This window comes from Oncorhynchus tshawytscha, linkage group LG13 (genome assembly GCF_018296145.1).
Source record: "Oncorhynchus tshawytscha isolate Ot180627B linkage group LG13, Otsh_v2.0, whole genome shotgun sequence".
In the NCBI taxonomy this organism is placed as follows: Eukaryota; Metazoa; Chordata; class Actinopteri; order Salmoniformes; family Salmonidae; genus Oncorhynchus; species Oncorhynchus tshawytscha.
In genome coordinates this window covers 80,359,041-80,383,040 of record NC_056441.1, presented here as the reverse complement: position 1 = coordinate 80,383,040, position 24,000 = coordinate 80,359,041, and the positions used below count along the sequence as shown (strand labels likewise).

At 47.0% G+C, this 24,000-nt stretch overlaps 1 protein-coding gene across 1 annotated transcript in view; it reads right to left on the bottom strand.

Annotated features, from left to right (window-relative positions):
- Window positions 1-24,000, bottom strand: part of LOC112235809 (phosphatidylinositol 3,4,5-trisphosphate 5-phosphatase 2A) — an 80,017-nt gene that overhangs the window by 12,420 nt on the left and 43,597 nt on the right. The window contains exons 11-21 of the mRNA XM_042296406.1: window positions 23,853-23,955; window positions 23,424-23,620; window positions 22,694-22,811; window positions 22,473-22,569; window positions 22,191-22,329; window positions 21,738-21,837; window positions 21,531-21,619; window positions 18,933-19,014; window positions 18,432-18,521; window positions 18,204-18,317; window positions 12,577-12,753 (exon numbers count right to left, since the gene is read on the bottom strand). Coding sequence (XP_042152340.1) covers window positions 12,577-12,753; window positions 18,204-18,317; window positions 18,432-18,521; window positions 18,933-19,014; window positions 21,531-21,619; window positions 21,738-21,837; window positions 22,191-22,329; window positions 22,473-22,569; window positions 22,694-22,811; window positions 23,424-23,620; window positions 23,853-23,955 — 1,306 coding nt within the window. The remainder of the gene's footprint in view (window positions 1-12,576; window positions 12,754-18,203; window positions 18,318-18,431; window positions 18,522-18,932; window positions 19,015-21,530; window positions 21,620-21,737; window positions 21,838-22,190; window positions 22,330-22,472; window positions 22,570-22,693; window positions 22,812-23,423; window positions 23,621-23,852; window positions 23,956-24,000) is intronic.

The window sequence follows — 24,000 nt, the reverse complement described above, 5'->3', positions numbered from 1 at the left end:
ACCAAGAATATGTTTTTCGCGATGCGGATCCTGAGTTGTGCCTTACAACCAGTGTAACCGAGTGGATCACATGCAGCGACCAAAAAAAAAAAAAACGACTCAGAAAAAGAGGGAAACGAAGCGGTCTTCTGGTCAGACTCCGGAGACGGGCACATCGTGCACCACTCCCCAGCATTCTTCTTGCCAATGTCCAGTCTCTTGACAACAAGGTTGATGAAATCCGAGCAAGGGTAGCATTCCAGAGGGACATCAGAGACTGTAACGTTCTCTGCTTCACGGAAACATGGCTCACTGGAGAGACGCAATCCGAAGCGGTGCAGCCAGCGGGTTTCTCCACGCATCGCGCCGACAGAAACAAACATCTCTCTGGTAAGAAGACGGGCGGGGGCGTATGCCTTATGGCCAACGTGACATGGTGTGATGAAGGAAACATACAGGAACTCAAATCCTTCTGTTCACCTGATTTAGAATTCCTCACAATCAAATGTAGACCGCATTATCTACCAAGAGAATTCTCTTCGATTATAATCACAGCCGTATATATCCCCCCAAGCAGACACATCGATGGCTCTGAACGAACTTTATTTAACTCTCTGCAAACTGGAAACGATTTATCCGGAGGCTGCATTCATTGTAGCTGGGGATTTTAACAAGGCTAATCTGAAAACAAGACTCCCTAAATTTTATCAGCATATTGATTGCGCAACCAGGGGTGGAAAGACCCTGGATCATTGTTACTCTAACTTCCGCGACGCATATAAGGCCCTGCCCCGCCCCCCTTTCGGAAAAGCTGACCACGACTCCATTTTGTTGATCCCTGCCTACAGACAGAAACTAAAACAAGAAGCTCCCACGCTGAGGTCTGTCCAACGCTGGTCCGACCAAGCTGACTCCACACTCCAAGACTGCTTCCATCACGTGGACTGGGAGATGTTTCGTATTGCGTCAGACAACAACATTGACGAATACGCTGATACTGTGTGCGAGTTCATTAGAACGTGCGTTGAAGATGTCGTTCCCATAGCAACGATTAAAACATTCCCTAACCAGAAACCGTGGATTGATGGCAGCATTCGTGTGAAACTGAAGGCACGAACCACTGCTTTTAATCAGGGCAAGGTGTCTGGTAACATGACTGAATACAAACAGTGCAGCTATTCCCTCCGCAAGGCAATCAAACAAGCTAAGCGCCAGTACAGAGACAAAGTAGAATCTCAATTCAACGGCTCAGACACAAGAGGTATGTGGCAGGGTCTACAATCAATCACGGACTACAGGAAGAAACCCAGCCCAGTCACGGACCAGGATGTCTTGCTCCCAGGCAGACTAAATAACTTTTTTGCCCGCTTTGAGGACAATACAGTGCCACTGACACGGCCTGCAACGGAATCATGCGGTCTCTCCTTCACTGCAGCCGAAGTGAGTAAGACATTTAAACGTGTTAACCCTCGCAAGGCTGCAGGCCCAGACGGCATCCCCAGCCGCGCCCTCAGAGCATGCGCAGACCAGCTGGCCGGTGTGTTTACGGACATATTCAACCAATCCCTATACCAGTCTGCTGTTCCCACATGCTTCAAGAGGGCCACCATTGTTCCTGTTCCCAAGAAAGCTAAGGTAACTGAGCTAAACGACTACCGCCCGTAGCACTCACATCCGTCATCATGAAGTGCTTTGAGAGACTAGTCAAGGACCATATCACCTCCACCCTACCTGACACCCTTGACCCACTCCAATTTGCTTACCGCCCAAATAGGTCCACAGACGATGCAATCTCAACCACACTGCACACTGCCCTAACCCATCTGGACAAGAGGAATACCTATGTGAGAATGCTGTTCATCGACTACAGCTCGGCATTCAACACCATAGTACCCTCCAAGCTCGTCATCAAGCTCGAGACCCTGGGTCTCGACCCCGCCCTGTGCAACTGGGTACTGGACTTCCTGACGGGCCGCCCCCAGGTGGTGAGGGTAGGCAACAACATCTCCTCCCCGCTGATCCTCAACACTGGGGCCCCACAAGGGTGCGTTCTGAGCCCCCTCCTGTACTCCCTGTTCACCCACGACTGCGTGGCCATGCACGCCTCCAACTCAATCATCAAGTTTGCGGACGACACAACAGTGGTAGGCTTGATTACCAACAACGACGAGACGGCCTACAGGGAGGAGGTGAGGGCCCTCGGAGTGTGGTGTCAGGAAAATAACCTCACACTCAACGTCAACAAAACTAAGGAGATGATTGTGGACTTCAGGAAACAGCAGAGGGAACACCCCCATCCACATCGATGGAACAGTAGTGGAGAGGGTAGCAAGTTTTAAGTTCCTCGGCATACACATCACAGACAAACTGAATTGGTCCACTCACACAGACAGCATCGTGAGGAAGGCGCAGCAGCGCCTCTTCAACCTCAGGAGGCTGAAGAAATTCGGCTTGTCACCAAAAGCACTCACAAACTTCTACAGATGCACAATCGAGAGCATCCTGGCGGGCTGTATCACCGCCTGGTATGGCAACTGCACCGCCCTCAACCGTAAGGCTCTCCAGAGGGTAGTGAGGTCTGCACAACGCATCACCGGGGGCAAACTACCTGCCCTCCAGGACACCTACACCACCCGATGCTACAGGAAGGCCATAAAGATCATCAAGGACATCAACCACCCGAGCCACTGCCTGTTCACCCCGCTGTCATCCAGAAGGCGAGGTCAGTACAGGTGCATCAAAGCTGGGACCGAGAGACTGAAAAACAGCTTCTATCTCAAGGCCATCAGACTGTTAAACAGCCACCACTAACATTGAGTGGCTACTGCCAACACACTGTCAATGACACTGACTCTACTCCAGCCACTTTAATCATGGGAATTGATGGGAAATTATGTAAATATATCACTAGCCACTTTAAACAATGCTACCTTATATAATGTTACTTACCCTACATTGTTCATCTCATATGCATACGTTGATACTGTACTCTATATCATCGACTGCATCCTTATGTAATACATGTATCACTAGCCACTTTAACTATGCCACTTGGTTTACATACTTATCTCATATGTATATACTGTACTCGATATCATCTACTGTATCTTGCCTATGCTGCTCTGTACCATCACTCATTCATATATCCTTATGTACATATTCTTTATCCCCTTACACTGTGTATAAGACAGTAGTTTTTTTTTGGAATTGTTAGTTAGATTACTTGCTCGTTATTACTGCATTGTCGGAACTAGAAGCACAAGCATTTCGCTACACTCGCATTAACATCTGCTAACCATGTGTATGTGACAAATAAAATAAAATTTGATTTGATTTAGACACCCTCACACATAAGGATGGCTCTGTTGCAGAAAGACTGATACATGTTTGATAGTAGTAGTAGACACCCTCACACATAAGGATGGCTCTGTTGCAGAAAGACTGATACATGTTTGATAGTAGTAGTAGACACCCTCACACATAAGGCTCTGTTGCAGAAAGACTGATATATGTTTGATAGTAGTAGTAGACACCCTCACACATAAGGCTCTGTTGCAGAAAGACTGATACATGTTTGATAGTAGTAGTAGACACCCTCACACATAAGGATGGCTCTGTTGCAGAAAGACTGATACATGTTTGATAGTAGTAGTAGACACCCTCACACATAAGGCTCTGTTGCAGAAAGACTGATATATGTTTGATAGTAGTAGTAGACACCCTCACACATAAGGCTCTGTTGCAGAAAGACTGATACATGTTTGATAGTAGTAGTAGACACCCTCACACATAAGGATGGCTCTGTTGCAGAAAGACTGATACATGTTTGATAGTGGTAGTAGACACCCTCACACATAAGGATGGCTCTGTTGCAGAAAGACTGATACATGTTTGATAGTGGTAGTAGACACCCTCACACATAAGGATGGCTCTGTTGCAGAAAGACTGATACATGTTTGATAGTAGTAGTAGACACCCTCACACATAAGGATGGCTCTGTTGCAGAAAGACTGATACATGTTTGATAGTAGTAGTAGACACCCTCACACATAAGGCTCTGTTGCAGAAAGACTGATACATGTTTGATAGTAGTAGTAGACACCCTCACACATAAGGATGGCTCTGTTGCAGAAAGACTGATACATGTTTGATAGTAGTAGTAGACACCCTCACACATAAGGATGGCTCTGTTGCAGAAAGACTGATACATGTTTGATAGTGGTAGTAGACACCCTCACACATAAGGATGGCTCTGTTGCAGAAAGACTGATACATGTTTGATAGTAGTAGTAGACACCCTCACACATAAGGATGGCTCTGTTGCAGAAAGACTGATACATGTTTGATAGTAGTAGTAGACACCCTCACACATAAGGCTCTGTTGCAGAAAGACTGATACATGTTTGATAGTAGTAGTAGACACCCTCACACATAAGGCTCTGTTGCAGAAAGACTGATACATGTTTGATAGTAGTAGTAGACACCCTCACACATAAGGACGGCTCTGCTGCAGAAAGACTGATACATGTTTGATAGTGGTAGTAGACACCCTCACACATAAGGCTCTGTTGCAGAAAGACTGATACATGTTTGATAGTAGTAGTAGACACCCTCACACATAAGGATGGCTCTGTTGCAGAAAGACTGATACATGTTTGATAGTGGTAGTAGACACCCTCACACATAAGGCTCTGTTGCAGAAAGACTGATACATGTTTGATAGTGGTAGTAGACACCCTCACACATAAGGCTCTGTTGCAGAAAGACTGATACATGTTTGATAGTAGTAGTAGACACCCTCACACATAAGGCTCTGTTGCAGAAAGACTGATACATGTTTGATAGTGGTAGTAGACACCCTCACACATAAGGCTCTGTTGCAGAAAGACTGATACATGTTTGATAGTAGTAGTAGACACCCTCACACATAAGGCTCTGTTGCAGAAAGACTGATACATGTTTGATAGTGGTAGTAGACACCCTCACACATAAGGCTCTGTTGCAGAAAGACTGATACATGTTTGATAGTAGTAGTAGACACCCTCACACATAAGGCTCTGTTGCAGAAAGACTGATACATGTTTGATAGTAGTAGTAGACACCCTCACACATAAGGCTCTGTTGCAGAAAGACTGATACATGTTTGATAGTGGTAGTAGACACCCTCACACATAAGGCTCTGCTGCAGAAAGACTGATACATGTTTGATAGTAGTAGTAGACACCCTCACACATAAGGCTCTGCTGCAGAAAGACTGATACGTTTTAACTTGTCTTGATGTTGTATTGTTTGTCCTTCGTGTTCTAATGTTTCTTCCGGCGCCGACAGAGATGGCCGCCTCGCTTCGCGTTCCTAGGAAACTATGCAGTTTTTTGTTTTTTTACGTGTTATTTCTTACACTAGTACCCCAGGTCATCTTAGGTTTCATTACATACAGCCGACAAGAACTACTGAATATAAGATCAGCGTCAACTCACCATCAGTACGACCAAGAATATGTTTTTCGCGACGCGGATCCTGTGTTCTGCCTTACAACCAGTGTAACCGAGTGGATCACATGCAGCGACCAAAAAAAAAAAAACGACTCAGAAAAAGAGGGAAACGAAGCGGTCTTCTGGTCAGACTCCGGAGACGGGCACATCGTGCACCACTCCCTAGCATTCTTCTTGCCAATGTCCAGTCTCTTGACAACAAGGTTGATGAAATCCGAGCAAGGGTAGCATTCCAGAGGGACATCAGAGACTGTAACGTTCTCTGCTTCACGGAAACATGGCTAACTGGAGAGATGCAATCCGAAGCGGTGCAGCCAGCGGGTTTCTCCACGCATCGCGCCGACAGAAACAAACATCTTTCTGGTAAGAAGAGGGACGGGGGCGTATGTCTTATGGCCAACGTGACATGGTGTGATGAAAGAAACATACAGGAACTCAAATCCTTCTGTTCACCTGATTTAGAATTCCTCACAATCAAATGTAGACCGCATTATCTACCAAGAGAATTCTCTTCGATTATAATCACAGCCGTATATATCCCCCCCAAGCAGACACATCGATGGCTCTGAACGAACTTTATTTAACTCTCTGCAAACTGGAAACGATTTATCCGGAGGCTGCATTCATTGTAGCTGGGGATTTTAACAAGGCTAATCTGAAAACAAGACTCCCTAAATTTTATCAGCATATCGATTGCGCAACCAGGGGTGGAAAGACCCTGGATCATTGTTACTCTAACTTCCGCGACGCATATAAGGCCCTGCCCCGCCCCCCTTTCGGAAAAGCTGACCACGACTCCATTTTGTTGATCCCTGCCTACAGACAGAAACTAAAACAAGAAGCTCCCACGCTGAGGTCTGTCCAACGCTGGTCCGACCAAGCTGACTCCACACTCCAAGACTGCTTCCATCACGTGGACTGGGAGATGTTTCGTATTGTGTCAGACAACAACATTGACGAATACGCTGATTCGGTGTGCGAGTTCATTAGAACGTGCGTTGAAGATGTCGTTCCCATAGCAACGATTAAAACATTCCCTAACCAGAAACCGTGGATTGATGGCAGCATTCGTGTGAAACTGAAGGCACGAACCACTGCTTTTAATCAGGGCAAGGTGTCTGGTAACATGGCTGAATACAAACAGTGCAGCTATTCCCTCCGCAAGGCTATCAAACAAGCTAAGCGCCAGTACAGAGACAAAGTAGAATCTCAATTCAACGGCTCAGACACAAGAGGTATGTGGCAGGGTCTACAGTCAATCACGGACTACAGGAAGAAACCCAGCCCAGTCACGGACCAGGATGTCTTGCTCCCAGGCAGACTAAATAACTTTTTGCCCGCTTTGAGGACAATACAGTGCCACTGACACGGCCTGCAACGGAAACATGCGGTCTCTCCTTCACTGCAGCCGAAGTGAGTAAGACATTTAAACGTGTTAACCCTCGCAAGGCTGCAGGCCCAGACGGCATCCCCAGCCGCACCCTCAGAGCATGCGCAGACCAGCTGGCCGGTGTGTTTACGGACATATTCAATCAATCCCTATACCAGTCTGCTGTTCCCACATGCTTCAAGAGGGCCACCATTGTTCCTGTTCCCAAGAAAGCTAAGGTAACTGAGCTAAACGACTACCGCCCCGTAGCACTCACATCCGTCATCATGAAGTGCTTTGAGAGACTAGTCAAGGACCATATCACCTCCACCCTACCTGACACCCTTGACCCACTCCAATTTGCTTACCGCCCAAATAGGTCCACAGACGATGCAATCTCAACCACACTGCACACTGCCCTAACCCATCTGGACAAGAGGAATACCTATGTGAGAATGCTGTTCATCGACTACAGCTCGGCATTCAACACCATAGTACCCTCCAAGCTCGTCATCAAGCTCGAGACCCTGGGTCTCGACCCCGCCCTGTGCAACTGGGTACTGGACTTCCTGACGGGCCGCCCCCAGGTGGTGAGGGTAGGCAACAACATCTCCTCCCCGCTGATCCTCAACACTGGGGCCCCACAAGGGTGCGTTCTGAGCCCTCTCCTGTACTCCCTGTTCACCCACGACTGCGGGCCATGCACGCCTCCAACTCAATCATCAAGTTTGCGGACGACACAACAGTGGTAGGCTTGATTACCAACAACGACGAGACGGCCTACAGGGAGGAGGTGAGGGCCCTCGGAGTGTGGTGTCAGGAAAATAACCTCACACTCAACGTCAACAAAACTAAGGAGATGATTGTGGACTTCAGGAAACAGCAGAGGGAACACCCCCATCCACATCGATGGAACAGTAGTGGAGAGGGTAGCAAGTTTTAAGTTCCTCGGCATACACATCACAGACAAACTGAATTGGTCCACTCACACAGACAGCATCGTGAGGAAGGTGCAGCAGCGCCTCTTCAACCTCAGGAGGCTGAAGAAATTCGGCTTGTCACCAAAAGCACTCACAAACTTCTACAGATGCACAATCGAGAGCATCCTGGCGGGCTGTATCACCGCCTGGTATGGCAACTGCACCGCCCTCAACCGTAAGGCTCTCCAGAGGGTAGTGAGGTCTGCACAACGCATCACCGGGGGCAAACTACCTGCCCTCCAGGACACCTACACCACCCGATGCTACAGGAAGGCCATAAAGATCATCAAGGACATCAACCACCCGAGCCACTGCCTGTTCACCCCGCTGCCATCCAGAAGGCGAGGTCAGTACAGGTGCATCAAAGCTGGGACCGAGAGACTGAAAAACAGCTTCTATCTCAAGGCCATCAGACTGTTAAACAGCCACCACTAACATTGAGTGGCTACTGCCAACACACTGTCAATGACACTGACTCTACTCCAGCCACTTTAATCATGGGAATCGATGGGAAATGATGTAAATATATCACTAGCCACTTTAAACAATGCTACCTTATATAATGTTACTTACCCTACATTGTTCATCTCATATGCATACGTTGATACTGTACTCTATATCATCGACTGCATCCTTATGTAATACATGTATCACTAGCCACTTTAACTATGCCACTTGGTTTACATACTTATCTCATATGTATATACTGTACTCGATATCATCTACTGTATCTTGCCTATGCTGCTCTGTACCATCACTCATTCATATATCCTTATGTACATATTCTTTATCCCCTTACACTGTGTATGACAGTAGTTTTTTTTGGAATTGTTAGTTAGATTACTTGCTCGTTATTACTGCATTGTCGGAACTAGAAGCACAAGCATTTCGCTACACTCGCATTAACATCTGCTAACCATGTGTATGTGACAAATAAAATTTGATTTGATTTGATTTGATTTAATGTTACTCCTTCCTTGTGCTTTTTTGTAATAAAAAAAATCAAAAATCAAATTGGCACTGGCCAATTGTCAGGGAAAATCAAAAGATCACATTGCAATATATATATTTTTTGCCTACTCATTGATTAAATATGGCTCCCGAGTGGCGCAGCGGTCTAAGCGGTCTTTAGCAACAAATCAAATCAAGACTGTGACACATGCCACAGTCCTAGCTAACCTACTAAAATGTTGGGAGGCTGGCTTCGGTTTTTAAAGCTTGACAATGAATAACCAAAAAAACAAAACCTGCAACAAAACATAATGCAAAGGAGTAGGCCTTTTACAGCAACATTGGAGCAGTAGCCCAGACCGGCTACTCAACTACAAGACATTTTGAAAGCACCATATAGCAATGCTGCAGTCAACCACACCCGTGACCCATCCAGCGCAAAAACATGAAAAACATGTTTTAAGTTTAAATGTTCCAACAAACTATAGCTACGTTCTTGTTATTTGGAGTTATTAACTGTTTGATCGTTGGCTACAGCTAGAGATGCTGATGTCATTTGATTAGCTAGCAAGAAATGCGAATCGCTTTGCTAGCTAGCTATGCTGAACTTGAACGAGTGTTATCCACAGTTGTAAATCAAATGTTTTTGTCAAAAGTGTCTGGAATGGTCAATTCTTATCAAGATCGGTGGTAAAATAACTCTGGACTCTCCATATTTAAAATGTGCAAATAAATCAAGTCATTAGGAGATTACATTATTTGTGACAGAAGGGCTTGGGCTGGCAGACTGCATTTCAGACACATTTTGTACATTTGAATATTGCAGTAATAGGACCTAGGCCTAAAGCGTTTGAGCAAACGAGAGACAACATTATTTTAAGATAGCGAGCCCTGATCCCAAAAACTCGACTGCCCCCACTTGGAGAGAAAGACAACTGCTCATTTTTAGCCAATCTCAAGGCTCATTTGAATTTCCTGATACATCAGGAAAAATTATTCGCAACAAAATAGTGATCAAGGTAAGATTTGACATCTGTAGCCTACTGCCATGTGAGCATTGCTGCTATGATGTGAATAAATAATTCACGAGCTAAAATGAGCTGATCTGTTGCATCAACCTCAACGCTTAAAAACTAAAACAGGATGTAGCCTAGGTCTACTGGTTGTATGAATTTGGGATCTATCCTCCCACAACAGTCCCAGAGTCTGTTTGGAATAGGCTATTCCTTTCTCCAACAGAACAACAAGTTAACAAATAGAATCGGTAAACTTTTATACTATGGGGGATAGTAGATTGACATAGTCAAGTGATTTTGCTGTTGGTTAATCGTCTTGTTGGCTGAGGAAAAGTAAATGCGGAGAGTTTTTCTAGCATCTTTAAAGTGCATAATTGAATTTGGTAAGAAGGACGCACGGCATTGCTTCCTCCACTTGCATGTTCTGTTAATATGAATTAGCATAATATGCAGTAAATGTGATTTCTGTCATTCTGAGCACTGTGGGTGGACGCCCTAATCAGGTTACACACCCAATGCATATGGGTCCTGTACATTACAATGCTGCAGGTCAAATATATGGCACCACATTTCCTAACGGAAAACCTGTAACAAACACACACACACACACACACTTGGAGACAGAACACACACACACTTGGAGACAGAACACACACACACACACACACTTGGAGACAGAACACACACACACACACACACACTTGGAGACAGAACACACACACACACTTGGAGAGAGAACACACACACACACACACACACACACACACACACACACACACACACAGAGACAGAACACACACACACTTAGAGACAGAACACACACACACACACACTTGGAGACAGAACACACACACACTTGGAGACAAACACACACACACACACACACACACACACACACACACACACACACACACACACACACACACACACACACACACACACACACACACACACACACACTTGGAGACAGAACACACACACACTTGGAGACAGAACACACACACACTTGGTGACAGAACACACACACACTTGGAGACAGAACACACACATACTTGGAGACAAACACACACACACACACACACACACACACACACACACACACACACACACACACACACACACACACACACACTTGGAGACAGAACACACACACACTTGGTGACAGGACACACACACACTTGGTGACAGAACACACACACACTTGGAGACAAACACACACACACACTTGGAGACAGATCACACACATACTTGGAGACAGAACACACACACACTTGGAGACAGAACACACACACACTTGGAGACAAACACACACACACACACACACACACACACACACACACACACACACACACACACACACACACACACACACACACACACACACACACACACACACTTGGAGACAGAACACACACACACTTGGAGACAGAACACACACACACACATACACTTGGAGACAGAACACACACACACACACACACTTGGAGACAGAACACACACACACACGCACTTGGAGACAGAACACACACACACACACACACTTGGAGACAGAACACACACACACACACACACTTGGAGACAGAACACACACACACACACACACTTGGAGACAGAACACACACACACACTTGGAGAGAGAACACACACACACACACACACACACAGAGACAGAACACACACACACTTAGAGACAGAACACACACACACACACACTTGGAGACAGAACACACACACACTTGGAGACAGAACACACACACACTTGGAGACAAACACACACACACACACACACACACACACACACACACACACACACACACACACACACTTGGAGACAGAACACACACACACTTGGAGACAGAACACACACACACACATACACTTGGAGACAGAACACACACACACACACACACTTGGAGACAGAACACACACACACACGCACTTGGAGACAGAACACACACACACACACACTTGGAGACAGAACACACACACACACACACACTTGGAGACAGAACACACACACACACACACACTTGGAGACAGAACACACACACACACTTGGAGAGAGAACACACACACACACACACACAGAGACAGAACACACACACACTTAGAGACAGAACACACACACACACACACTTGGAGACAGAACACACACACACTTGGAGATAGAACACACACACACTTGGAGACAAACACACACACACACACACACACACACACACACACACACACACACACACACACTTGGAGACAGAACACACACACACTTGGAGACAGAACACACACACACTTGGTGACAGAACACACACACACTTGGAGACAGAACACACACACACTTGGAGACAGAACACACACATACTTGGAGACAAACACACACACACACACACACACACCACACACACACACACACACACACACACACACTTGGAGACAGAACACACACACACTTGGTGACAGGACACACACACACTTGGAGACAGAACACACACATACTTGGAGACAGAACACACACACACTTGGAGACAGAACACACACACACTTGGAGACAAACACACACACACACACACACACACACACACACACACACACACACACACACACACACACTTGGAGACAGAACACACACACACTTGGAGACAGAACACACACACACACACATACACTTGGAGACAGAACACACACACACACACACTTGGAGACAGAACACACACACACACTTGGAGACAGAACACACACACACACACACACACTTAGAGACAGAACACAAACAGACAAGCAGCCAGTGGTACCATAAGACTCGTATCCATCCAGTGATTTGACGGTGAGCAGCAGGTGTTGGTCCTGGAGATATTCTATCTCAGAGAGGAGGGGCTTCAGCGTGGTCAGCTGCTTATTGGTCCAGCCCACACGCAGGAAGTTGACATTGTCACTGCTTTGACTGTCATTCTCATAACTCTTCTTAAACTCTACGGAGAGAGGGAGAGGGACAGAGCGAGAGAAAGAGAGTGGAAATAAACATGTAATTAAGTCTCTAGAGTAGAACTTTGTGTGTGTGTGTAGTAGAGTAGAGGTCGACCGATTAAATCGGAATGGCCGATTAATTAGAGCCGATTTCAAGTTTTTATAACAATCGGTAATCAGCATTTTTGGACACCGATCATGGCCGATTACATTGCACTCCACGAGGAGACTGTGTGGCAGGCTGACTACCTGTTATGTGAGTGCAGCAAGGAGCCAAGGTAAGTTGCTAGCCAGCATTAAACGTATCTTATAAAAAACAATCAATCTTAACACAATCACTTGTTAACTACACATGGTTGATGATATTACTAGTTTATCTAGCTTGTCCTGCGTTGCATATAATCGAAGTGGTGCCTGTTAATTTCTCATCGAATCACAGCCTACTTCGCCAAACGGGTGATTTAACAAGCGCATTTGTGAAAAAAGCACTGTCGTTGCACCAATGTACCTGACCATAAACATCAACGCCTTTCTTAAAATCAATACACAAGTATATATTTTTAAACCTGCATATTTAGTTAAAATAAATTAATGTTAGCAGGCAATATTAACCAGGTGAAATTGTGTCACTTCTCTTGCGTTCATTGCACGCAGAGTCAGGGTATATGCAACAGTTTGGGCAGCCTGGCTCGTTGCGAACTAATTTGCCAGAATTGTATGTAATTATGGCATAACATTGAAGGTTGTGCAATGTAACAGCAATATTTAGACTTATGGATGCCACCCGGTTGATAAAATACCGAACGGTTCCGTATTTCACATTGTCAGATTTCAACCTCGCTCTGACACTGGGGTTCCCTCCCTCCCTCCCTCCCTCTCTTCCGGCGCCGACAGAGATGGCCGCCTCGCTTCGCGTTCCTAGGAAACTATGCAGTTTTTTGTTTTTTTACGTGTTATTTCTTACACTAGTACCCCAGGTCATCTTAGGTTTCATTACATACAGCCGAGAAGAACTACTGAATATAAGATCAGCGTCAACTCACCATCAGTACGACCAAGAATATGTTTTTCGCGATGCGGATCCTGTGTTCTGCCTTACAACCAGGACAACGGAGTGGATTACATGCAGCGACCCAAAAAAACGACTCAGAAAAAGAGGGAAACGAAGCGGTCTTCTGGTCAGACTCCGGAGATGGGCACACCGTGCACCACTCACTAGCATTCTTCTTGCCAATGTCCAGTCTCTTGACAACAAGGTTGATGAAATCCGAGCAAGGGTAGCATTCCAGAGGGACATCAGAGACTGTAACGTTCTCTGCTTCACGGAAACATGGCTAACTGGAGAGACGCTATCCGAAGCGGTGCAGCCAGCGGGTTTCTCCACGCATCGCGCCGACAGAAACAAACATCTTTCTGGTAAGAAGAGGGGCGGGGCGTATGCCTCATGGCCAACGTGACATGGTGTGATGAAAGAAACATACAGGAACTCAAATCCTTCTGTTCACCTGATTTAGAATTCCTCACAATCAAATGTAGACCGCATTATCTACCAAGAGAATTCTCTTCGATTATAATCACAGCCGTATTAATCCCCCCTTCAAGCAGACACATCGATGGCTCTGAACGAAATTTATTTAACTCTCTGCAAACTGGAAACGATTTATCCGGAGGCTGCATTCATTGTAGCTGGGGATTTTAACAAGGCTAATCTGAAAACAAGACTCCCTAAATTTTATCAGCATATCGATTGCGCAACCAGGGGTGGAAAGACCCTGGATCATTGTTACTCTAACTTCCGCGACGCATATAAGGCCCTGCCCCGCCCCCTTTCGGAAAAGCTGACCACGACTCCATTTTGTTGATCCCTGCCTACAGACAGAAACTAAAACAAGAGGCTCCCACGCTGAGGTCTGTCCAACGCTGGTCCGACCAAGCTGACTCCACACTCCAAGACTGCTTCCATCACGTGGACTGGGAGATGTTTGGTATTGCATCAGACAACAACATTGACGAATACGCTGATTCGGTGTGCGAGTTCATTAGAACGTGCGTTGAAGATGTCGTTCCCATAGCAACGATTAAAACATTCCCTAACCAGAAACCGTGGATTGATGGCAGCATTCGTGTGAAACTGAAGGCGCGAACCACTGCTTTTAATCAGGGCAAGGTGTCTGGTAACATGACTGAATACAAACAGTGCAGCTATTCCCTCCGCAAGGCTATCAAACAAGCTAAGCGCCAGTACAGAGACAAAGTAGAATCTCAATTCAACGGCTCAGACACAAGAGGCATGTGGCAGGGTCTACAGTCAATCACGGACTACAGGAAGAAACCCAGCCCAGTCACGGACCAGGATGTCTTGCTCCCAGGCAGACTAAATAACTTTTTTGCCCGCTTTGAGGACAATACAGTGCCACTGACGCGGCCTGCAACGAAAACATGCGGTCTCTCCTTCACTGCAGCCGAAGTGAGTAAGACATTTAAACGTGTTAACCCTCGCAAGGCTGCAGGCCCAGACGGCATCCCCAGCCGCGCCCTCAGAGCATGCGCAGACCAGCTGGCCGGTGTGTTTACGGACATATTCAATCAATCCCTATACCAGTCTGCTGTTCCCCCATGCTTCAAGAGGGCCACCATTGTTCCTGTTCCCAAGAAAGCTAAGGTAACTGAGCTAAACGACTACCGCCCGTAGCACTCACATCCGTCATCATGAAGTGCTTTGAGAGACTAGTCAAGGACCATATCACCTCCACCCTACCTGACACCCTAGACCCACTCCAATTTGCTTACCGCCCAAATAGGTCCACAGACGATGCAATCTCAACCACACTGCACACTGCCCTAACCCGTCTGGACAAGAGGAATACCTATGTGAGAATGCTGTTCATCGACTACAGCTCGGCATTCAACACCATAGTACCCTCCAAGCTCGTCATCAAGCTCGAGACCCTGGGTCTCGACCCCGCCCTGTGCAACTGGGTACTGGACTTCCTGACGGGCCACCCCCAGGTGGTGAGGGTAGGCAACAACATCTCCTCCCCGCTGATCCTCAACACTGGGGCCCCACAAGGGTGCGTTCTGAGCCCTCTCCTGTACTCCCTGTTCACCCACGACTGCGTGGCCACGCACGCCTCCAACTCAATCATCAAGTTTGCGGACGACACAACAGTGGTAGGCTTGATTACCAACAACGACGAGACGGCCTACAGGGAGGAGGTGAGGGCCCTCGGAGTGTGGTGTCAGGAAAATAACCTCACACTCAACGTCAACAAAACTAAGGAGATGATTGTGGACTTCAGGAAAGAGCAGAGGGAACACCCCCATCCACATCGATGGAACAGTAGTGGAGAGGGTAGCAAGTTTTAAGTTCCTCGGCATACACATCACAGACAAACTGAATTGGTCCACTCACACAGACAGCATCGTGAGGAAGGCGCAGCAGCGCCTCTTCAACCTCAGGAGGCTGAAGAAATTCGGCTTGTCACCAAAAGCACTCACAAACTTCTACAGATGCACAATCGAGAGCATCCTGGCGGGCTGTATCACCGCCTGGTATGGCAACTGCACCGCCCTCAACCGTAAGGCTCTCCAGAGGGTAGTGAGGTCTGCACAACGCATCACCGGGGGCAAACTACCTGCCCTCCAGGACACCTACACCACCCGATGCTACAGGAAGGCCATAAAGATCGTCAAGGACATCAACCACCCGAGCCACTGCCTGTTCACCCCGCTGTCATCCAGAAGGCGAGGTCAGTACAGGTGCATCAAAGCTGGGACCGAGAGACTGAAAAACAGCTTCTGTCTCAAGGCCACCAGACTGTTAAACAGCCACCACTAACATTGAGTGGCTACTGCCAACACACTGTCAATGACACTGATTCTACTCCAGCCACTTTAATAATGGGAATTGATGGGAAATGATGTAAATATATCACTAGCCACTTTAAACAATGCTACCTTATATAATGTTACTTACCCTACATTATTCATCTCATATGCATACGTAGATACTGTACTCTATATCATCGACTGCATCCTTATGTAATACATGTATCACTAGCCACTTTAACTATGCCACTTGGTTTACATACTCATCTCATATGTATATACTGTACTCGATATCATCTACTGTATCTTGCCTATGCTGCTCTGTACCATCACTCATTCATATATCCTTATGTACATATTCTTTATCCCCTTACACTGTGTATAAGACAGTAGTTTTTTGGAATTGTTAGTTAGATTACTTGTTCGTTATTACTGCTACCATGTGTATGTGACAAATAAAATTTGATTTGATTTGATTTGAAAGAATAAACGTTTTGTTTTCGAGATGATAGTTTCCGGATTTGACCATATTAATGACCTAAGGCTCGTATTTCTGTGTGTTATTATATTATAATTAAGTCTATGATTTGATATTTGATAGAGCAGTCTGACTGAGCGGTGGTAGGTACCAGCAGGCTCGTAAGCATTCATTCAAACAGCACTTTCCTGCGTTTGCCAGCAGCTCTTCACAATGCTTGAAGCATAGCGCTGTTTATGACTTCAAGCCTATCAACTCCCGAGATTAGGCTGGCAATACTAAAGTACCTATAAGAACATCCAATAGTCAAAGGTATATGAAATACAAATGGTATAGAGAGAAATAGTCCTATAATTCCTATAATAACTACAACCTAAAACTTCTTACTTGGGAATATTGAAGACTCATGTTAAAAGGAACCACCAGCTTTCATATGTTCTCATGTTCTGAGCAAGGAACTTAAACGTTAGCTTTTTTACATGGCACATATTGCACTTTTACTTTCTTCTCTTGTCATTATTACAAATATATATTTAAAAATCGGCCGATTCATCTGTATCGGCCTTTTTTGGTCCTCCAATAATCGGTATCGGTATCGTCGTTGAAAAATCATAATCGGTTGACCTCTAGTGTAGGTGTGTGCGTGTGTGTGTAGGTGTGTGCGTGTAGGTGTGTGGGTGTGTGGGTGTGTGTGTAGGTGTGTGTAGGTGTGTGTGTAGGTGTGTGTAGGTGTGTGGGTGTGTGTAGGTGTGTGCGTAGGTGTGTGTAGGTGTGTGTAGGTGTGTGGGTGTGTGTAGGTGTGCGTGTAGGTGTGTGTAGGTGTGTGGGTGTGTGTAGGTGTGCGTGTAGGTGTGTGTAGGTGTGTGTGTAGGTGTGTGTAGGTGTGTGGGTGTGTGTAGGTGTGCGTGTAGGTGTGTGTAGGTGTGTGGGTGTGTGTGTAGGTGTGTGGGTGTGTGTGTGTGTGTGTGGGGTGTGTGTGTAGGTGTGTGGGTGTGTGTGTAGGTGTGTGCGTGTGTGTGTAGGTGTGTGTGTGTGTGTGTGTGGGTGTGTGTGTAGGTGTGTGGGTGTGTGTGTAGGTGTGTGCGTGTGTGTGTAGGTGTGTGTGTGTGTGTGTGTGGGTGTGTGTGTAGGTGTGTGGGTGTGTCTCACCCTCCAGGCAGGTAGAGTAGAACTCGATGAAGAACTTGGTTCTGCTGGCCGTCTTCACAATGGCCTCAATATTCTCAAACTCTATATAGGCCTGTTCAGAGGACTTAGGCAGACCTGGAGAGAGACAGGGAGAGGGGGGTCGAGGAGAGGTGCAACGTTAAAAACCCTTGGCTTATAGTAGGCTGATGAAAAAAATAACTATGTGGTTGTCATAGCGAGTGGCCGTACCTTTCTTGGAGACAAACTGCGAGGTGACCCCCACCTCAAACGTACCGAACACTGGGGAGTGGTCACTGGTCACCATGTCATCTGTGCAGCCTGAGAGGGAAACATGATTTCATCACGTGATGTGCTAAGCGCCGGCACTAGGAGTATAAGGCAACTGAAACAGAACGTCAGGAGTTGTAGCTCAGGGTTTTCCAAACTCAGTCCTCGGGCCCTCAAGAGGTACACATTTTATTTTTTACCCTAAGACTACACAGCTGATTCAAATGATCAAAGCTTGATGATTGGTTGATTATTTGAATCAGCTGTGTAGTGTGTAGGTGTGTGCCGATACCGATTATTGGAGGACCAAAAAAAGCCGATACAGATTAATCGGCCGATTCTTATATATATATTTGTAATAATGTGTAATGTGTACCTCTTGAGGTCCACAGGACTGAGTTTAGAAAACCTTGTCTATACAGTAAATAGATGTACAGAGTTGTTGAAGATGCAGGGTCTCACCATAGGAGTTACAGACAATGTGAGTCTCAGGGTAAGACTTCCATAGGATCCTGTCACACCAAGACGGGACGTTAGTCCTCATCTGAGAGGGAGCGAGAGACAGAGAGGGAGAGTGGGCGGGAGAAAGAGAGAAAGAGTGGGAGGGAGGAAGAGAGAGACAGGGAGGGAGAGAGAGGCAGAGAGAGGGAGAGAGAGAGGGGGGGAGGGGTGAGAGAGGGAGAGCGAGAGCAAGAAAGAGAGTGGGAGGGAGAGAGAGGGAGGGGTGAGAGTGAGAGGAAGAGCGAGAGACAGAGAGGGAGAGTGGGAGAGAGAGAGAGACAGAGAGAGTGGGAGGGAGGAAGAGAGAGAGAAATAAAGAGAGGGGCGAGAGAGAGGGAAGGGTGAGAGAGTGAGAGGGAGAGCGAGAGCGAGAAAGAGAGAAGGAGGAGGGAGAAAGAGAGACAGGCAGAGAGAGAGAGTGGGAGAGAGGAAGAGAGAGAGACAGGGAGGAAGAGAGAGACAGAGAGGGAGGGAGAGAGGAAGAGAGAGACAGAGAGGGAGAGCGGGAGGGAGAGAGACAGGGAGGGAGAGAGGGAGGGAGAGGGAGGAAGAGAGAGGGAGGTAGAGAGGGAGGGAGAGGGAGGAAGAGAGAGAGGGAGGGAGACAGGGAGGAAGAGAGAGACAGAGAGAGGGAGGGAGAGAGAGACAGAGAGAGAGGGAGGGAGAGAGTAAGGGCGAGAGGGAGAGAGACAGGGAGGAAGAGAGAGACAGAGAGAGAGGAGGGAGAGAGAGACAGACAGAGGGGGGGAGGGCGAGAGGAAGAGAGAGAGGGAGGGAGAGAGGAAGAGAGAGGGAGACAGAGAGAGAGAGAGAGAGAGAGAGAGAGAGAGAGGGGGGGAGAGATAGAGAGGGAGGGAGAGAGGAAGAGAGAGACAGGGAGGAAGAGAGAGACAGAGGGAGACAGGGAGGAAGAGAGAGACAGAGAAAGAGGGAGGGAGAGAGAGACCGAGAGAGAGGGAGGGAGAGAGAGACAGAGAGAGAGGGAGGGAGAGAGGAAGGGCGAGAGAGAGGGAGGGAGAGAGAGACAGAGAGGGAGGGCGAGAGGAAGAGAGAGAGGGAGGGAGAGAGGAAGAGAGAGGGAGACAGGGAGAGAGAGAGAGAGAGAGAGGGAGAGAGAGAGAGAGGGAGAGAGGAAGAGAGAGACAGGGAGGAAGAGAGAGAGACAGGGGGAGGGAGGGAGAAAGGGAGGGAGAAGAGAAGGGGATATGTGAGTGAACAGAGATCTCTCCATCTGAGCCGGAATGTAATTGTGTGTGTTTTCCTACCTTATCAGGACCCACAATGTCCTGACAAGTCCCCACAATGTCCTGATAAGTCCCCACAATGTCCTGATAAGTCCCCACAATGTCCTGACAAGTCCCCACGGTGTCCTGATAAGTCTCCACAATGTCCTGATAAGTCCCCACAATGTCCTGATAAGTCCCCACAATGTCCTGATAAGTCCCCACAATGTCCTGATATGTTCCCACAATGTCCTGATAAGTCCCCACAATGTCCTGATAAGTCCCCACAATGTCCTGATATGTTCCCACAATGTCCTGATAAGTTCCCGCAATGTCCTGATAAGTCCCCACAATGTCCTAAGTCCCCACAATGTCCTGATAAGTCCCCACAATGTCCTGATAAGTTCCCATGGTGTCCTGATAAGTCCCCACAATGACCTGATAAGTCCCCATAATGTCCTGATAAGTCCCTACAATGTCCTGATAAGTCCCCATAATGTCCTGATAAGTCCCCATAATGTCCTGATAAGTCCCCACAATGCCCTGACAAGTCCCCACAATGTCCTGATAAGTCCCCACGGTGTCCTGATAGGTCCCCACAATGTCCTGATAAGTCCCCACGGTGTCCTGACAAGTCCCCACAATGTCCTGATAAGTCCCCACAATGTCCTGATAAGTCCCCACGGTGTCCTGATAAGTCCCCACGGTGTCCTGACAAGTCCCCACAATGTCCTGATAAGTCCCCACAATGTCCTGATAAGTCCCCACGGTGTCCTGATAAGTCCCCACGGTGTCCTGATAAGTCCCCACGGTGTCCTGATAAGTCCCCACAATGTCCTGATAAGGTAAGAAAACAAGACAATTTTGGAAAAGTCAGGACTTTTTTATGTCCTGAATTTGTTAAAATGCTATTTTAGGCTTATAGGGGCAATTCGCAGTTGCTACATTCACTTTTGTACTTTTTGTTATATGTACCCATTGATTCTTGAAGAATAAAATAAATGCCTCATGAGCTTATTTTAACTGTCGTACCCCATCAGAACCCAAAATAGAAACTTGTTTTTCTCCAACGTTTGTAAACAATGCAAATGTAAACAAACACTGTATAGCCTCATAACACGGTTACAACTGTAATGATGATATCATGGATGGTCAGTCCTTACATCCACAGCTTTGTCTATCCCTCAGCCTTTTACCAAAACAGGGGAGTACGCTTTATGGTTTCTACTGCTGACTGCCACTTCATGGAGTTAGGATTAGGTTTCGGGATAGGGAAAACACGATTTGGTATGGGAATACATGTTTAGCATCAAAAAGGGAGTATGTGTGTACATACCCCTGTGGCCTTCTGTTTCTGCCACACGTATGTATCCCTAGACCCACGTTCATACCGGTAGGTGGGTGGGTAGGATATCTCCTCCTCCGCTGCACCAGAGGATACACAAACACACATTACAACAAAGTCTTCCACAGAATACAGCAGAGCGCATAGCGAATGAGGGGAAGGTGTGTGTGTGTGTGTGTGTGTGTGTGTGTGACTGACCAAAGCGCAGGAACACCTTGTTCTTCTCTCTCTCCAGGTTCAGCTGGTCCACCTTCAGCAGAGGATCAAACTCTTTCCGGTTGATGTAGTTCAGGATCTCCTGAGAGAGACAGAGAGAGAGAGGGGAGAGGGAGATAGAGGGGTGAGGGAGATAGAGGGGAGAGAGAGATAGAGGGGTGAGGGAGATAGAGGAGAGAGAGAGAGGGGGAGATAGAGGGGAGAGAGAGAGAGAGAGAGGGAGATAGAGGAGAGAGAGAGAGAGAGGGGAGTTAGAGGGGAGAGGGAGATAGAGGGGAGAGAGAGAGAGAGAGAGAGGGAGATAGAGGGGAGAGAGAGGGGAGAGAGAGAGAGAGAGAGAGAGGGAGATAGAGGGGAGAAAGAGAGGGTGTGTTTGCATCCATGCGTGTGTGTTTGTGCATGGGTCTACCTGTGTGTGTGCGTGTGTTATGGTACCTGTATGTCCATGTCCAGCCTGTAGTTGAGGTCTCCCAGCCAGAAGAGGTGTGTGAAGCGTAGAGAGATGTCAAAGGAGCTCAGCTGTTTATCTCCTAGAGAGAGCAGCCGTAGGATATCCAGGTAGTTCTGGTTCCTCCTGCAGGGGTCAGGGGTCAAGGGTCAGGGAATGGTTGAAGAGGAAGCGTTGTGAGCATAGGGGCAGTTTTGTGCAAATATGGAGTCCTGTCAAACTTCACATAATGATACATTACCCAATGATATCACTGTGTGTCTGCGTACCTGCCGATCTTTTCGTTGCCTGATGTCAAGTGACAGTTCACAAAGCCGAAGGAAGTTCCATTAAACATGAAAGACACGCCCACTGCCCCTTTGTTACCTAGCAACAAGAAAGGACAAACATACAGCATGAATATAGTGAATTGTTTGTAACTGTGTGTGTGTGTGTGTGTGTGTGTGTGTGTGTGTGTGTGTGTGTGTGTGTGTGTGTGTGTGTGTCTTACCCAGCGTATTAGCAATACCCGTTTTAACACTGGACACTCCCACATGACTGATGCGGTTTTCATGTTCTGGTTTCACCAGCACCGCTATCTTAATGTTCCACAGAGTCTGGACCGCGATCTAGAACCCAGGAGAGCAGAACAGAGTAACATGGAAGTTAACCTCAGGAGTAAACCCAACCATTCTGCCTGGCTGCTTCTCAGATCAGGCTAATTTAGACTAACGGGACAATCCCTGACAACACCTTATTCCCCAATAGGACAATCCCTAACAACACCTTATTCCCCAATGGGACAATCTCTGACAACACCTTATTCCCCAATGGGACAATCTCTGACAACACCTTATTCCCCAATGGGACAATCCCTGACAACACCTTATTCCCCAATGGGACAATCCCAAACAACACCTTATTCCCCAATGGGACAATCCCAAACAACACCTTATTCCCCAATGGGACAATCCTTAACAACACCTTATTCCCCAATGGGACAATCCTTAACAACACCTTATTCCCCAATGAGACAACCCCTAACAACACCTTATTCCCCAATGAGACAACCCCTAACAACACCTTATTCCCCAATGAGACAATCCCTTACAACACCTTATTCCCCAATGGGACAATCCCAAACAACACCTTATTCCCCAATGGGACAATCCCTAACAACACCTTATTCCCCAATGGAGTGGACTACTATTGACCAGATCCTCATTCCGCCACCCTCTCACCGGTTTGTAATCCAGCTCTGTGTGTTCTTTGAGTGCGGTGCGGAGTGAGTCGACCCACTCACGGTCACACACAGAGTTCTCCTGCGTTCCGAACACGTAGAGGTCATGAGGAATGGTTACGGTCATCTCATCCAGCGTCTTCCCCAGCCCACGACACAACAGCCAGGAACCCACCGCCTTGGGGGAGGGCACAGAACCTACACACACACGTACACACACACACGCACACACACACACAAAATCAACATTTGTCAGTTTTCCAGACATCAAAATTGTTCTAATGTTGAGATGAGTTCTAGTCCAAATGGAATTTTCTCTTCACTTTAGGAGGTTTGACGGTTATCTGTAGCATGTAGTGTGTGTGTGTGTGTGTGTGTGTGTGTGTGTATGTATGTGTGTATGTATGTATGTGTGTGTGTGTGAGCTCACCCATGTTCCAGGTCCCTATGTAGATGGAGATCATGTCTGGCTCGTCCTGGTTGGAATGTTTGTTCTTCATCAGCTGCAGCAGCTGACAAAAAGCCTCCCGCTTCTGACAACACGCACAGCGTATAGTCAGTGTACAGTCCGTGTGAGT